Raw genomic sequence first — 15,651 nt, forward strand, 5'->3', positions numbered from 1 at the left:
GTTGCAATAAAAGTCCCGCGTAACAATTTCATCATTTTGGTGAAAGCTCCCGCGTCTGATCCGAAACATCTTGTGCTCCGGTGACAACATTTACAAGCATGCTTCGTCTACTCCATCTTAGAAAGATATTATGGTGGTTTGTTAGACCACACTTTTGTGGGTTTCATTCTTCTTCTGTCACGATTGAAGCAGACATCGATTTAAGTATGTCATTCTAGTACTATTTACCAATTTAAAGCCATTCTATTAATCACAACTTTGAAGCTATACATTCAAAAAATCATTTATAAATACACATAAATTTGAATAATTTTTTTTTAAAAAAGGAGCATTACAAATTATTACATAATAATTATTCTAGGAACAGATAAATCCATAAGATCTTTATGCAATATATTTAAAGCAAAATCAGGAGGTTAAGACCAAAAGTGAAAACTAATGTTCATTCATTATGTAGTTTTTGCTAAACAATCAGTCAACCTATTACATTTACGATACACATGAGTTAAACTGACATTTTAATCACGCCTCAAAATATTTTGAATCATATTTATCACGTGCGATTCGACGGATTAATTATCAGATTGTTTGGTATCATATTTCATATAAAAACAAATTTAAACGATTAGTTAAACAAACTTGACCTTCACCCGACTTATAACATCCGTGTGAAAACCACTTTTATGCTTTTCATCATAACAAATATAATACAATCTTTTTGTATATATAAAAATGGAAAGTTGAAAAGGGGAAAACTAAAGAAACACAGAACCGAGCAACCTTTTATCTGACAGAATGTTTTCTTACTAGAAAAATCATCATAGTGATAAAACATGACACTAAAACTTTATTAAAGAACGATGGATTCCAGTAAAGAAAAAAAAAAAAAAAAGGAAAAGGAAGATGACGAAAGAAAAAAAAAATCTTATCTACACGGCATACCACACATCTATGGAGATCCCCCCTGGATGTTGATGGCAGTAAGTTGTAATATTATATATTTGATACGCACCTTAATAATTTTTAATGATAGGTATTATCAAGTTATCATCATATATATACATGTTATTAATGATGAACAGCAATGAAGGCTGTTAATTTTTAAGAAAAGCCAACACATTTTTACAATGGTTTTGTTCTTACAAGGTGCAGTTTCCAGACGAGACATGAGGCCCATCCTGCCATGGTTGAATCACTCAACTTGCAAAAGGAAACGTAAACAGACAAACCAATCAAAATAGGAAAGTTTTAGTTTAGACATCCCACTTGATAGTTAAGTGCTTCATTGCGATTGCTAACGTTTGCGGAAGACAAGAATTTTAATAGAAAACAGCTCCTGTCTTTCTAACGTTTTTTACAGCCCGAGTTTGGCCTTTAGTGCACATCAGCTTTGCTTTTTTACAACAAAGTTTAAGAGTATTAATATCTACCATTGGTATTCATATCAAACTAAAATATTTTAAAAAAAAAATCGAAAATCAAGTTATCTTCGACTCAATTGATCCCTACTGACCAAGTTGACAAGCAGTGGCAGAATTCCAATATGCCCCTCGAAAATTTTAATTATGTCCCTTACAATTCTTCAAAATTTTAATTAGACTATCAAAATTTTAAAAATGTTAGCTAAACTTTCTAAAAGTTAAACTTTTAAAATTTTTGAAAATTTTCATTAATTCTTTTAAAATTTTAAAATTTTAATTAAGCCCTTCAATTTTTTTAAAAAATCTTATTAAACCCCTAATTAAAATAAATTAAACCTTAAAATTTTAAAATTTCCTTTGATGCATTTAGAAACAGGGCGGAGTTAGAAGACTATAAGAGCCTCGGTCCTCCAAAATAAAAAATTACATTATAATTTATAAAATTTTAAATTAATAATAATAAAATTACATTTTATCCTCCAAAATAATAAAAATTAATTTAATATCTTAAAAATTATAAAATTATAAACTATTAAAATGATGAAATTATATTTTTATCATTGTAAAAATATATAATTTAATTCTAACCTTCAAAATTTTTTTTGGACTCTGCCACTATTCGAAAATCTACTTTCTAACCCTTTCCCCTCGTTTTACAGCAACTTAGATACCAAAAAGGAAACAAGAAATCCCTTCCCTTGAGCTTTTATTATCCCTAAAAGAAGACGAACAAGATAAACTAGAATCGATGACGCATTAAACATAAATGAGGGAACTTGGAGTGCGTTAAAATGAGAGATTGAAGAGAGCTGATAATAAACATTAGAAAATTATAAAGATTATGAATAGGACTCCCACTATGAGACACTAAACTATTTGGCTGGCATATTGAGGAAAGGGACCTTATCTGTAACAGTGGTTAGTCAGCTTAAAAAGCTGAACAAAGCAGATCCAAATCCTCATAAAAGTTGAGGGTCCCCTTTCTATAAAGCTGTGTTAAAATGAAAACAACCAACGAACTCTAATGGAAGTTGCAGCAACTTATCTAAACCACCACGTGCTTTAACACGACGATCTTCCAATAATATTTGGACACTTGTATCTGTCTAAGATTTGGTCTACGCGGACTTGTTGGACTCTGACACTGCACAGTCCAATGACCCTGCCTTTTTTTCCTTTTTTTTTTTCTCTTAACCAATGGTTCAGTTCAATGTGTGACATCTACGAGACATGGTGCAAATCTAGCTTTTGGAATCTTGTATGAAAACTATAAGATTTCAATTTCCACGTTATTTTTCCTTCATTTAGATTTTATCTTTGACTTAAATCTTATTATATATAAATTTTGCCTAAGTTTATTTTGGTGGGGCTTTGATTTTATTTCGATTATTAATTTTATCATATTTTATAATAATAGACCGACCTACAGCCAAAGTGGTCAAGAGAAGGTCAAACTGTGGACATCAAGGGACCCAAATGGTTTTGTAATGTAGCAAACTTACCCTAAAAAACTAAAACCATGGTTTCATTTTCAACAAGCTTTTAGGTTCTATGTATAGCGACAATTGTGGGTTTTTTTTATTATTATATAAGATAAATGTTTTTCCTAAAATTGCTAGGTAACTTTATTGAAAAAATATGTTGGTGTTAACTGGATTTGCACTCTCATTACAAACATTTTAAAGTAAAAAGAAAAAAAATAGGAAAAAAAAAATTAAAGAAACAAAATGAGAAAAAGCTAGATGATAGGATGAGGGGCCAAAGAAGAAAAGAAATAACAATGAGGTGTTCATTTGTGCATGTCATTTCCACTACCAAAGCATAATTTAGCTGAGTCAAGCTAAAGTTGTATAAAGTTTAAACTTATCAAATTGAGACGTGAAGTTTAAATCAAGTTGGATCGAGTTTTATTTTTAAAACTAAGTTCGATTAGAGATAATAATCGAATTACTTAAGTTCATTCGTTTATCTAGTAAAAAATTAACTTGATTTTCGTATTTAGCTTCAAACTTAATTATTTGTACTTGCATTCAACACGACAATGTCTATGACCAAATTCTAATTTCTTTTATTAAATTTGAGTAGCTTGCAAACACGAGTTTCTCGTTACACCCTAAGTTTATTCAAGCATGCTTCCTTTATATATAGGAGATGAAGAGCACATAATGAGATCCCTTACCGTCACCACTACCATTACCATCACTCAACAGATAAGAGGAAACCATTGGAGTTTGCTCTTTACGGACATCTTCTTCATTCTTCCTCGATCTTTCTCATCTGCTAAAGCAAAGAAGCCTTGTCTTGACTACTGTTTTTTGCTTCTTCTTCTAATTCCTTTGACCACCCTTCAATTGCATTACACCACTTCCTACATTAGCTTTGCTTAATCTCAAGACCAAGTTCTTTTTTTTTTTTAAATTGTTTTGAGCCACACCATTCATTTTAGAAAAGCAATTAAAAACCAATACTTAATAATTAAAACACCAGTGACATTGCTATAGATTCCCTATGGCTCGGTTCTCCAGTTCTCACCATTCTTTTATCACGTTCTTGAGCTTCATTCTGGTCCTGTTTCTTGAAGGTAATGTGAATATACGCTTTTCCAGAAATGGGATTGTTCACATGTCGTAAAGTTCTGATCTATTTGATAAGGAAACCAATCTGATCCTGTGTTGCTCTGTTTTCCTATGATTCCTTTCCCAGGTGTTGCGGCTGCCACTTTCACATTCATCAATAGATGCGATCACACAGTATGGCCTGGAATTCTAGCAAATCCAGGACGTCCAAATCTGGAAAGCACAGGCTTTGAACTCAAAAAAGGCAGTTCTCGTTCCTTCCAAGGTCCTACAGGTTGGTCAGGTCGCTTCTGGGGCAGAACAGGCTGCAAGTTCGACGACTCTGGTCACGGATCATGCGCTACAGGTGACTGCGGCTCTGGCCAAGTTGAATGCAATGGGGCAGGGGTCACCCCACCAGCCACCTTGGCCGAGTTTACGCTCGGTTCAGGGTCGCAGGACTTCTATGACGTGAGCCTGGTTAATGGTTACAATTTGCCTTTGACTGTGGAAGGACATGGAGGTTCAGGAGAGTGTGCCACTACCGGCTGCGTGACGAATTTGAACAAAAAGTGCCCGTCTGAGCTGAGAATCGATGGTGGCGGCTGTAAGAGCGCCTGCGATGCGTTTGGGAAACCAGAGTACTGTTGTAATGGTGCCTACAATAGTCCAGCTGCTTGCAAACCATCCATGTACTCAGAAATGTTCAAGTCAGCTTGTCCCAGATCCTATAGCTATGCATTTGATGATGCCAGTAGCACTTTCACTTGCACTGGGGCTGATTATACCATCACTTTCTGTCCTAGTGGTCCAAGGTAAATTTCTATAACATAAACTTGGCTTGTCACCATTTGGGGTGGTGGGCTTTTGATGTGATATAAATTTGATAGTTGCATATAAATATTTACGTGGCATTTAACTTGGATGTAGTTTGAAATCTTTAAAGGAAGCTGGAACAACAGTGGAATCAGGGTTGGATCATGATCCAATGAAGGCAGCTGCAATGGCCAGTCAATGGCTAGCAAATTTGGCCACCGGTGACTCACCCAGAATCCAACCATTTTCCCCAACCCATTTTGGTTTTGCTGTGACTATTTTTCTTGTCCTTTCTCTCTTCTTGTAGTGTTTCAAGTGAGAAAGAAGTTAGTGACAGAATCCAGATTGTAAAGTTCACCCACTACAAAACCATGCATATTTGCATTGCACCTAATTAGATGTAAATCATTTTGTTCCAGAAATAGAATCCTTCTGCTTTTGGATCGAATATCTATGGTTCACAGCTTGTTAACTAAAGTGAAAGATTCAAAAAAAGTAAAAGGAAATAACTTTTTTTTAGGTGACTTTAAGGGTGCATGATTGCCCTTTCTCAAAACTAGATTTAACTTAAAAAGGAAACAGTGTATGCTTTGAACTTGAATCTGAGTTTTGATATGGATTGCTGTGGAAGGTCATTTTGAGTGAACCACCACCAATATCCGATTCTCTATTAGTCTGCATTGTGGATCTAACGACCAGGATTTGAATCTCTCTGACATTAAAGACGGTGTAGAGAGTTTTGAGCACCTATAGTTCCGTAAGGCTCTATCACTAGTGGCTCAATTGGTACTCGACTAAAGGACTCGTGGAGTTCATACCAAATTAACTACAAAGCAATACTGCTTGGTACAGTCAAATAAATGTAGCCAATGAATCCCAGAGCTAAAATATTAATTTGACAAGAAGTTATGAAAATAATGGAATTATGCAGTCCCAGTTCTCTCTCTCTCTCACACACACGCATATATATATATATATATATATCTCCTTGGGCAATGCTTTTAAGACCAGACAATCTCATTGGGATCGTGTCCTTGATCCCAAGAGCAATACCTACGTACTGATAGAATCTCCTAAAAAGTAAACTCCCATATTCCTTACTTGCCTATACAATTCTCTCTATCGCTGAAATCAAAGCCTTTCCCTCGAGCCAACTGACAGCCCATTGAAACTCTGAGCCCCGAATGAATCATAATCTCGTGGGCGCCGTCGAATAAGTAGCCAATAATCAATTGAACTAAAGCGGCACCACAGACCTCGTACTAGCGGTGACAAAACAATCGTTACAAAAAAACATGCACAGTTTGACCGCGTTTATTCAGCTGGTCGATTATTTTGTTTTTCTGTTAAGTGATTTTTAAATTATATTTCCTACTCACCCTTAATTGTTATCTTTGTTAAAAATATTAATCAATTAAAAGCTGACATGCGGTATAGAGCCCTATAAATAATGTCATGTATTTATTTACATCAATAATTTCAAATTCATTTGTACCAAAACCAATAATTTCAAAATAATTATATAATTTTTAATATATAAAAGTTCAAAAATATTTTTATAATATACTAACTATATAAAATTTAAAAGTTATATTGAAAAGCTAAAATGTATATTAAAAGAATTTTAAAAATAAAAAGTCTAAATATTCAAAAATAAAAATATAAATATAAATATTTCAAAAGAATATTCAAAATATAAAAAATGAAATTAAAAGTTTGTCAACCCTAGTCAAGCCAATTTGCAGTGCTTATGTTTTTTTTAATGTCACATATTATTATGTGATTGAGCCTCGTTATAGATAAATTATTCATGAGTCAGATTATTTGTTTAAATTCGAAGACTCACTTGAAATTTAAAAGAGATTTGATAAAAATATTAGACCTATTTAAAGTACAAGTTGGGCTTAAGTTTGAACATTCAAAATCTGAACTTGACTCGATCCTGTTTTTAAATTTATAATATTACCCTAATATAAACATTAAAATAATATTAAAATAATTGTATAAAAAATTTAAATAAATAAAATATATATAAAATTATTAAATATTAAATTAAAATAATACAAATATTTTTTAAAAAATAATATGAATAAATTTAAAATAAATTTTAATCAAACAAAATTTTAAACTCGTATTTGCATAATTCCAGCACAAGCGACATCGCGTAAGCATCCCTTCGATCAATATATCGGACCAAGGAGTCGCTTTATTCATCTAAAACGCCGGCGTTTTCATAGCCTTCTTTAAGGCTCATATATCGCGTTATATTACCTGTGAATGGAAATTTGGAATCGCTCATTATTGGCAAAACATAAGAGAGTAAAGTTGGAAACATCATGGGTGGTTTGAACCCAAGGATAACTGGGCCAGTGGAGGTCGAAATAGCCCCGTGGTTAACAGATGAAACTAGGCCCAAACCTCCGTCAATAGCTCCATTAGGAGGGATCCTACCTACCTACCTTCCCAACTACCACATCAAAGGCATATCAGCCCCCCATATCAAGAACAGACTAAGCACATCCAATTACAGTAATATTTCATTCTACCTCCACCATGTATAATTTATTCATAACTATAAATATGAAAATGACATATATTAAAGTATGTATCAACATTCAACAACGACAAAAAAGTATGTATCAACATTTGGTTGCACTTCCCAGACCACGTGGCAACATGTCATTCTACTTGCTTCGTAGGAAGTTAATACAACTCCCTTATCCTGACGCATCATCCCACTTCCACTGAAATTGGGCAGCAAGACACCGATCAACAGCAGTGGTCAATGAGTATAGTAACGACAATATATAACTATCCCAGCCCACGTTTTATCTCTTCACCGAAAAGAAAAACCACGTATAGGAGGGAACAGCCGCAGGATCTGAGATACAACGGCTGAAAGTCGGCAAATACTAACATATAAAAGAGTCTCCATGGGATCTCTGGACCTAAGGTGACTTTTTTTTCCCCTTGTTCGTGTTCAGGAAGTGTAGTTGGTGGTGCAAAACTTTGATATGGGTGTTTCTTTTGTTGTCTTCCCTTGTTGTTTCTTTCTTTTTTCTCTTATATATTTTAGCTCAGGATCAGAAGTTGTTACCATTCATGTTAATGAAGCAAAAAACTTGCTGCAGTCAGGCTACCGTTACATCGATGTCAGGTAACAAACATAACAGGATTCTGTTGAAGTTCCTTAAAATTTATGGTTTGAGATTCATTTCCATTGACAACAGGACAGTGGAAGAATTCGAGAAGGGACATGTGGAAGCAGAGAATATTCTTAACATCCCATACTTGTTCATCACACCAGAAGGTCTGGCAAGCTCTTTTTTCGTCCTTAAATTCTGTCGTTTATACAGAGTATTTATTCTGGCGCTGCAGGTAGGGTGAAGAATCCTGAGTTCTTGAAGGAGGTTTCATCTCTTTGCAAGGAGGAAGATCGTCTCATAGTGGTAATTTTCGATTTCATCTTTCTTTCTTTCTTTCCATTTTTATTTATTTATTTCAGTTTCTTTATATAAATGATGTGGGAGTTGAAGTGGGCTGAACTAGTTTCATTTTCTTATAGGGCTGCCAAAGTGGGGTGAGATCCCTTGCTGCAACCGCTGATCTTCTTAAAATTGTAAGTTCATTCTATTCCAACTCTGAGACACAACTTTCCTTCTATTGTAGCTTAAAAATAAAGGAAAAGAATGCAGATGGTGCTTTTTTGACCGATAGTAACTAACTATACTCAACAATGATGTTGCAGGATTTTAAGAATGTGCACGACATGGGAGGAGGTTATCTTGCTTGGGTGGAGAACGGGCATCCTATAAAAATGGAGGAACCTAAGAAGGTACAGGAGCCTGCAATAGTAGAAGACAAGCCAAATGAAGAGCTGTGAATGGTGATTGTTTGTTTGCCAGTTGTTGTCATCTTGTTCGCCGTGCAGCAATTCTAGTAACTTATAATGCCGCATGTAATTTTCAACAGGGTACCTGCAAATTTACTATTATTTCCCCCTTCTATCTCTATGGATTTGACCCCTCCTTAATTTGCAACCGCATATGTTAAATTATTAATGAAAACCGTGCTTCACGCTTTTTGGCTACAAGTTCCCTATTGTCTTCTCTGTAAACCCAAATTCAGAAGTTGAAAAGCAGTTCAGGGAAAAAAAAAAAAAAAAACTAAAAAAGGAAGTAAATCCAAACTTTTTGCTTTCTAATTACAGGCTTATTTACAGATGTGCAATGGACAATGAATCATACAGGCTTATTTACAGATGTGCAATGGACAATGAATCATTCAAATGATACAATTTAAGTGGAAGAGGTTGGGATAACGGTTGCTTCACTCAGAAAACAGGGCAGCCTTTAACGATGACCCCTTGGGCGGTTGGGCAAGAAGCCAAGGGACATCCATCTGAATCACATCCCCACCAGTTAAGACTAACATGCTGCATCCCTAGGCATAAGTATAGCAATACCCCCATAAAAGCCAATCCGGCATCAAGTGCCCCAGAGAGCACATAATTATGGCGGCTCCACCAGCCACGATAATATCTATAAGCAACAAAACCAGATGCAAAGGCAATAAGAACCCAACTGGTGTAGTTGACAGCAGTAGCTGGTGGCATGTTGACTGTTGCACCAAAAAGCACAGGCATAGTAATAAGTTTTATCCATGGCTTGTTTGGAAAGGCCTTAGATGCAAGCCAAACAAGGACAGGAGCTATGGCCCCAACTAAGAAAAACCAGTTTATGGCAGAGTAGTAGCCAAGATCACCAAAGATTCTTCGAGGTCCAATCAGACCCCAGATAACAGAGGCATCGTAAAACACATGATCACCAGGACAAGTCCAGGGGCTGTCCGTTGGAAGCATTTCTCTGTCGCATATGTCTGGAACTGTATCCATAAGCCACCACGCTGTTGCCAAATGCGCTAATGCAGCTATTATTGTACCACCAACCTGATAAGAATACCATACCATGACAAGATGAATAGGTAAATCTGTCTACAGAAGGAAACACCTTAAAAAGAACAACAAAAGAATCATGAAGAGGTGAACCTGAGCTATGAACATGGATCTAGGAGGAATCTTCATGTAGTGACCGAGTTTGAAGTCTTGCAAAAAGGTAATCCCTTGTTTCATACTTATGTATCCATACACTTTAAAGCACATATTAGCAACAGGGTACCCTGGGTATATGTAGCCGATGATATATTCTGTAATCACATTCAAAGCTGGTGTCTTCAAAAGAAAATTTACCCATGTCAAAATACCCAAACAAAACTAACAGAATATAAGGTCAAATCAACAAGCAATCATTATCTGAGTGGAAGAAAATTATTCTCAATTATGTGAGCAAATAATCTGCAAAATTTAGATAAAATTGCATGATATATATTTTTTTAAAATACAGAACTTGTGAAATAGCAAAACTATACCTGATTTGTTGTGGCAGTAATAACTCCGACAGGGAGAGTGAAAAAAATGGCTAGACCACAAGCTAACAAAACACCCCACCATGGCAGCTGGAGTTGATCATTGTAATACTGGCATAAAAATATGGTTGCTGCAATGTTTACTATAAGGATACACGTAAACCACCATTCAGGTACTTGCTTGTATTTTCTCATCAGCTTTGTATGCACATCCATCTTTGTCTCTTGGAAGGCAGATTTGCTTCGTTGCAAAATTTCGCTGCACCACTAAGATAAGTCACTTTAACTTGCTGAATGTAATGAATTGACAGATATCAGTTTATGTAGTCTGTGCCTGATTGCATAAAATGACCATTCAGTAATACTTCTAATTACATGCCCTTTAGTAAAGAGCAGAATTCACTTGCATTCTAAATGTGATTAAGCTTTACATGGTAGAGCAAAGCCTCTAGGTCGAGCAATTGCAATCGAAGAGACTATTATGCCTGATGGATCAAGAGAAGAGGTTAGTGTGGCTTACCTCCCATGAAAAAGGATTACATGTACAACAGTGGCTGTCAAGCAAGCAAAGCCAACACCGTAGGACATGGCAAAGAAGGAGCTGAGATACAGACTACCCCCACGCTCATATGCCGCCATGTCAATGTGGAAGTTTGAGTCTATAATAGCTGAAATATTGTAACTCTGCCCAGTAGAAGTAAACAAGCCGTCTGAGAATATGGGGAAATGCTTGGCATTGAAGAGATTGAGCCAATAAGCAATGGGAGTGATGATATAGGTGATAAGAGCAAAACCAACAGCAATGTTAACAGTTGCAAACCAAGGGCTAGCAAGAGGACTTCCAAGGTAGGCGGATATGCTGGACCAATCAAATCCAATGGCACCAATACCCAAGCCATGAAGTCCTGAACCTAGCTGATGTGCTAGGATAGAAGTTGGGAATACCCAGCAAATCCAGGACAGGGAAGTTAAAGTTGGGAAAAGGTAGCCTGGAAGTACATAGTAGGCAAAGCTGCAAGTCAAAGCTATGAGGAAAAACTGGTTTCTTGTCAATCTGCCCTTAGCTCTCTCCTCTTTCTCATGTAATGCCCTGTGAGATTTTAGTGACTTTAACTTCAAAAATCTACAAAATGATTATTGAACTATTTGAACTTTTTTATTTAAATCACTCGACGGTTAAAATAGTTGTTGTATGAGTTTTTTTGTTAACACCAATCAAAAGCTCACTCCCCTTTTCTTTTATAGTTCAGATTTTTTTCTTCTATGAATTAGTTTTGAATGTCGAACCAAAATCAAAACAGTTTTTTTCTCTGATCTTTAATACTTGCTGTCAAGTCAACTGATTCTAAGCAACATTTTTTATCTATGTATTAATGTACCGTATCAATCGTTAAATAATCGCTTAAAGTTCATTAGCTAAATTTAAAAAAAAACACTTAAGACTTAAATATTTTTTTGAATAATTTAATATCTTAAATAAAAATTTTCAAATAAATCTTGTGATATTTTGTAATTTTTTAAAATTAAATTAACATAAACCTAATTATTGTAGTTTAAAAAAAAATCCTAACAGTAATACAAGGACAAAAATGTAAAAAAGTTCAAGCAAGAGAATCTTGTCCAAGAGAATCTCATCATGGAAGAGATAGCGTAGACAAAAGCTGTAAGCCACTACAAGAAAAACAGGTGGCAAAAAATAATGAAAGAAGAATATAATAAATAATCAATGGCGTGTTTGCTTACCTAAAGAGGGAAACTTGGACCAGATTTTGGGGCCACCACATGGCAGCTGGCTCCACCAAATAGCGGCGAAAGATACCAGCCCAGCCGAAACCGAGCACCTGGGTAGTAAAAACGACGAGCAATGCCACTAGAAACGACATCCTTTTCTTGTAAAATATCTTAACAGCGGTGACTAAATGGATCGCGTAGACATTTCCTGCTCCGGAATTGGAGAAGATGGTAACAAGGACGTGCTCTTTTACGTTAAACGGCCCGGGGTTGAGTGTAAACTCAAAATTCCAGTCTTTGAAGAATACTCGATCGGTGACCGTTGCAGCCAAGAGGTGGCCAAGAGGAACCACCGCGATCTGGGCGGAGATGGAGGAGATGGAGAGAGGTTCTCGACGGTACCAGAAGAACTGGTTGAGAAACGAAAGGAGGAGGCAAGCTAGAGTGCCTAAAATCCACGTGCGAAACGTAAGAGTTGGGAGGGAGGGGTCGTCTGCGGTAGGGACCGTGAGAGCCACCTGCTCGATGGGACAGCTCTCGGGATCGTCCGGCGATGACGGAACAGAACCGGATGCATGGGGTTGGTTTTGGCCGGAAGGAGACTTTTGAACTGCGCAGTAGTTGTTTAGATTGGAGGAAAATCAAAAAGAAAGAGCGAGAAAGTTGAGGAAAAATAGAAGTAAAGAAGTTGAGAAGATGGAAAGTCTTACGCAGAGGAGCAGCGATTTCTGGGCTAGTGGCTGTTGTCATCGGTAACGGTTTTTCCGATGTCCCGGAAAAAATTTGAAGGTTGATCCACGGCTGTGTAATGGAAGCCCGAAGATGAGGACTTTGCCTAAAGCTTAATGCAGGCAGCTCTTAATCCTGACCATTGGTTTAATCTGTTAATGTCGTCATTGATTACGCAATAAAAATATTGGGTCTTTTGTTTGTTTTCATTTTAATTCCATTGGATGTATCTTACTACTTGTAGGGAAAGATTCATTTGAATATAATAAACACGTCGATTTTTTACTATTTTTTGAAAATAGGTTGACTTAAAAGGAAGAAGGGTACTTCAATTGCAGCCTTAGCAGGAGCATAGTTGGATTTAGCAGAAATTACTAAAGGTTTCAAATCTTGGGCTGCAGCGCGATAGAGTCATTGTAAGTAGAGTTTGGGACAAATTGAGAAATCATAAGGAGAAAGTTCCTTGGTACAAACTTGTATGGGGTAATCTCATACTCTTAAACCTGTTGTTAACATTTTTGGAGTTTTAGGTGAAAAATAAATTAATTTTTTTAAAAAATTATAAAATATAATATAATAAAAGTTGAAAATTTTTTAGAATCATAAGAGATAAAATATTTATGATGAAGTTCAAAAAATATTTTTTTGGGCCGTCTATAATCTCAAAGTTCAAGCCTGACACTCCCTAAGTATTCTTTTATTGCTTTGCTTGCTATGAAGCTGTCTTTTGCAGGGAAAAGAATGAAACTAGGGATCATCTTTTCTGTACCTGCTTTTACCGCAAGCAGGTGTGACGTTGTGCTCTGCAAGCTAATGGATGGGATGTTTGTCACTCTACTTGCCAGGCCGAACTTGATTGGAGGTTCATCAATGGTAAAGGAAAATCCATTATGTCTACAATAATTAGAATTGCATGGAATGCACACATTTATATTCTTTGGGTGGAAAGAAATAAGAGATTGCATGGAGGATCTTATAGGCAAAGCCAGTTTTTGTTTAATTGGATACAATGTATAATGAGATTTAGATTAATTGATATGATATTAAAAATTATAAAATTTAATCTTGTTTTGTTTAAGAAAGACTTTTTACTTCAAGTTGAAGAAATCTTTTATGGTTAGAAAATACAATAAATCTTAAAATTATATATGAATTATGATTTAATATGCAATTATATATATGAATTTTGATTTTGTGTAATTTTATACTTAAAATTTTGATTTGATTCCATTATTGTGAATTATTAACACAAGTATTGATATAACATCATTTTATGTTTATATATTGCATACATGAATAATTATATTTATCTAATATAAAAATAAATTACTGTATTTATTTCTTAAATGTGTATGATTAAATCAAAATTAAAGTTTCAAATATGTATCGAACTACAATTAGAGTTTCTTATGTATAATTATATCAAATTAAAATTTATATATTTAATTATACATTAAATCAAAATTTATATATAATTTTAAAATTTATCCTTTCCACACTATCACACATTGAATGTCACTAAAAGTCATGGTACATGCTAATTGGCATTATATAGAACCGGAACGTACGTGTACCCCAAATGAAATGGGCAGACGTGATGTGCGCATGGCTAGCTTTGATTTTTTGAAGGGCTATTGGGGGATTCCACTAATCGCAGTTGGGTAATTGGATGTGGCCCCTCATTAGCTGATGGTTAGGGGGCGGGGGTCCTTGAGAAGACATGGTTGAAACCAGAGCAGGGGATAAGTAATATTTGTTTTATGTGATGCAAAGGGTAAAATATTTATGATGCTATTTCATACCTAACTATGGCCTACAGCACAGGTATTAAAAAGAACCTAGGAAGATATAGAATTTTGACTAATTTGCAGGCAAAGAATTAAAAAAAAAAAGAAGAAGAAGAAAAGAAATGGACGGGTTATTTGTCATTTGATTTTATATTTAAAAAGTTTGATAAAAGTACATGGAAGTCCTTATATTAGGAGTCGGGTTGCATATTGCTCATTTTACATAAAAAAATGAACAAATTAATCTATGTACATTAGATCAAAAAGTAAATTGGTCATTCCATTAAAAATTTAATCTATTTTTACTGTTAAAAACTAATCCATGTATGTTAACAAAAAATACACATGAAATGTCATATATAACTATTTAATTATTAATATTTCATTAATCATATCAATTTTTAGTCATAAAAATGATTTAATTTTGCAATAGGTACTCCATAGTATTGAGTTTTGCAATAGGTACTCCATAGTATCCTTTACCAAAAAGTTTAACCTCCAATTTAGTTTCAACAGTTTTCGTCTCTTCTTCTGCAACTGCAAGTGCTTGTGTCCATTTAGTTAATATTTAAACAAATCAGGGGATTATTATGATGCCCATTGGATAAATCCATTAAAAGGTTTAATGTTGCATCTTACTTTATTTTCAAGGCTAGAAATTTCTGAAACTAGACTCTGCATATATTACACAACCATAAGAATACTGGGGACTAATTTGGTTGATATCATATATATATACATATCACCAGTTAGACACAGGAGTACTTGATACTAATGTTTCAGTTCTACAAGCAAAATCGGACGCCAACCAGACTAAGGGTGAGTTTGGATGGGCGGTGCGTTTAGTTACGTTTAGTGTAAAAATAGTGGTGGCGGTGAGATTAGATACTGTAGCGATACTGTAGCGTGAGACAAAAAGTAAGCTAAACGCACCTCACCGCAGTCAATCACCTATCCAAACGAAGCCTAAGCCTTCTGTTGCTCATATAGGAAGAAGCTTTAGATTTTTCATATTATGGATGGCAAAATGGCTATAATTGTTGTGTTCCCATATCTGATAGTGGGATAATAAACTAAAATGATAGTGATGTTGATTTTCTAACCTGTCCATTTCTTTTCTTCTTCTTTTTTTTTTTTTAATTCTTTGCCTGAAAATTAGTCAAAATTCTATATTTTCCTAGGTTCTTT

The 15,651-nt window shown here is 35.0% G+C and overlaps 3 protein-coding genes across 5 annotated transcripts; 2 read left to right on the forward strand and 1 right to left on the reverse strand.

Moving 5' to 3' along the window:
* Positions 1-3,553: 3,553 nt before the first annotated feature.
* On the forward strand, positions 3,554-5,242 carry LOC108478310 (thaumatin-like protein 1). 2 transcript variants are annotated; one of them, XM_017780757.2, is made up of 3 exons: positions 3,554-4,002; positions 4,125-4,791; positions 4,923-5,242. In XM_017780757.2, the coding sequence occupies exons 1-3, from the start codon at positions 3,930-3,932 to the stop codon at positions 4,966-4,968; spliced, it is 786 nt and encodes a 261-aa protein (XP_017636246.1). In that variant the 5' UTR covers positions 3,554-3,929; the 3' UTR covers positions 4,969-5,242. The 2 variants fall into 2 exon arrangements, with proteins under 2 accessions (XP_017636246.1, XP_017636245.1); XM_017780756.2 differs by having other exon boundaries at positions 3,555-4,002; positions 4,907-5,242.
* Positions 5,243-7,624: 2,382 nt separating this feature from the next.
* Positions 7,625-8,885, forward strand: LOC108479444 (thiosulfate sulfurtransferase 18-like). 2 transcript variants are annotated; one of them, XM_017782042.2, is made up of 6 exons: positions 7,625-7,745; positions 7,869-7,949; positions 8,023-8,102; positions 8,171-8,241; positions 8,358-8,411; positions 8,541-8,885. In XM_017782042.2, exons 1-6 carry the CDS (start codon positions 7,726-7,728, stop codon positions 8,673-8,675), a joined length of 441 nt encoding a protein of 146 aa, XP_017637531.1. In that variant the 5' UTR covers positions 7,625-7,725; the 3' UTR covers positions 8,676-8,885. The 2 variants fall into 2 exon arrangements, with proteins under 2 accessions (XP_017637531.1, XP_017637530.1); XM_017782041.2 differs by lacking the exon at positions 7,625-7,745 and having other exon boundaries at positions 7,807-7,949.
* Positions 8,886-8,971: 86 nt separating this feature from the next.
* On the reverse strand, positions 8,972-13,139 carry LOC108479443 (oligopeptide transporter 7-like). The gene is made up of 6 exons (XM_017782040.2): positions 12,658-13,139; positions 11,960-12,557; positions 10,737-11,306; positions 10,220-10,475; positions 9,840-10,022; positions 8,972-9,740 (listed from the first exon to the last, which is right to left on the reverse strand). Exons 1-6 carry the CDS (start codon positions 12,695-12,697, stop codon positions 9,126-9,128), a joined length of 2,262 nt encoding a protein of 753 aa, XP_017637529.1. The 5' UTR covers positions 12,698-13,139; the 3' UTR covers positions 8,972-9,125.
* Between the last annotated feature and the right edge of the window lie 2,512 nt (positions 13,140-15,651).

Source organism: Gossypium arboreum, chromosome 11 (genome assembly GCF_025698485.1).
Source record: "Gossypium arboreum isolate Shixiya-1 chromosome 11, ASM2569848v2, whole genome shotgun sequence".
In the NCBI taxonomy this organism is placed as follows: domain Eukaryota; kingdom Viridiplantae; phylum Streptophyta; class Magnoliopsida; order Malvales; family Malvaceae; genus Gossypium; species Gossypium arboreum.

Bases quoted from the DNA above. Each gene is read 5' to 3' on its own strand.
- LOC108478310 (XM_017780756.2), top strand. From the start codon at position 3,930: ATGGCTCGGTTCTCCAGTTCTCACCATTCTTTTATCACGTTCTTGAGC. The intron at 4,003-4,124 runs GTAATGTGAATA...TTCCTTTCCCAG, and splicing joins TCTGGTCCTGTTTCTTGAAG to GTGTTGCGGCTGCCACTTTC. The intron at 4,792-4,906 runs GTAAATTTCTAT...ACTTGGATGTAG, and splicing joins TTCTGTCCTAGTGGTCCAAG to TTTGAAATCTTTAAAGGAAG.
- LOC108479444 (XM_017782041.2), top strand. From the start codon at position 7,807: ATGGGTGTTTCTTTTGTTGTCTTCCCTTGTTGTTTCTTTCTTTTTTCT. The intron at 7,950-8,022 runs GTAACAAACATA...CATTGACAACAG, and splicing joins TACCGTTACATCGATGTCAG to GACAGTGGAAGAATTCGAGA. The intron at 8,242-8,357 runs GTAATTTTCGAT...ATTTTCTTATAG, and splicing joins AGGAAGATCGTCTCATAGTG to GGCTGCCAAAGTGGGGTGAG.
- LOC108479443 (XM_017782040.2), bottom strand. From the start codon at position 12,697: ATGACAACAGCCACTAGCCCAGAAATCGCTGCTCCTCTGC. The intron at 10,023-10,219 runs GTATAGTTTTGC...TTTCTTTTGAAG, and splicing joins TTACTGCCACAACAAATCAG to ACACCAGCTTTGAATGTGAT. The intron at 9,741-9,839 runs GTTCACCTCTTC...TATTCTTATCAG, and splicing joins GATCCATGTTCATAGCTCAG to GTTGGTGGTACAATAATAGC.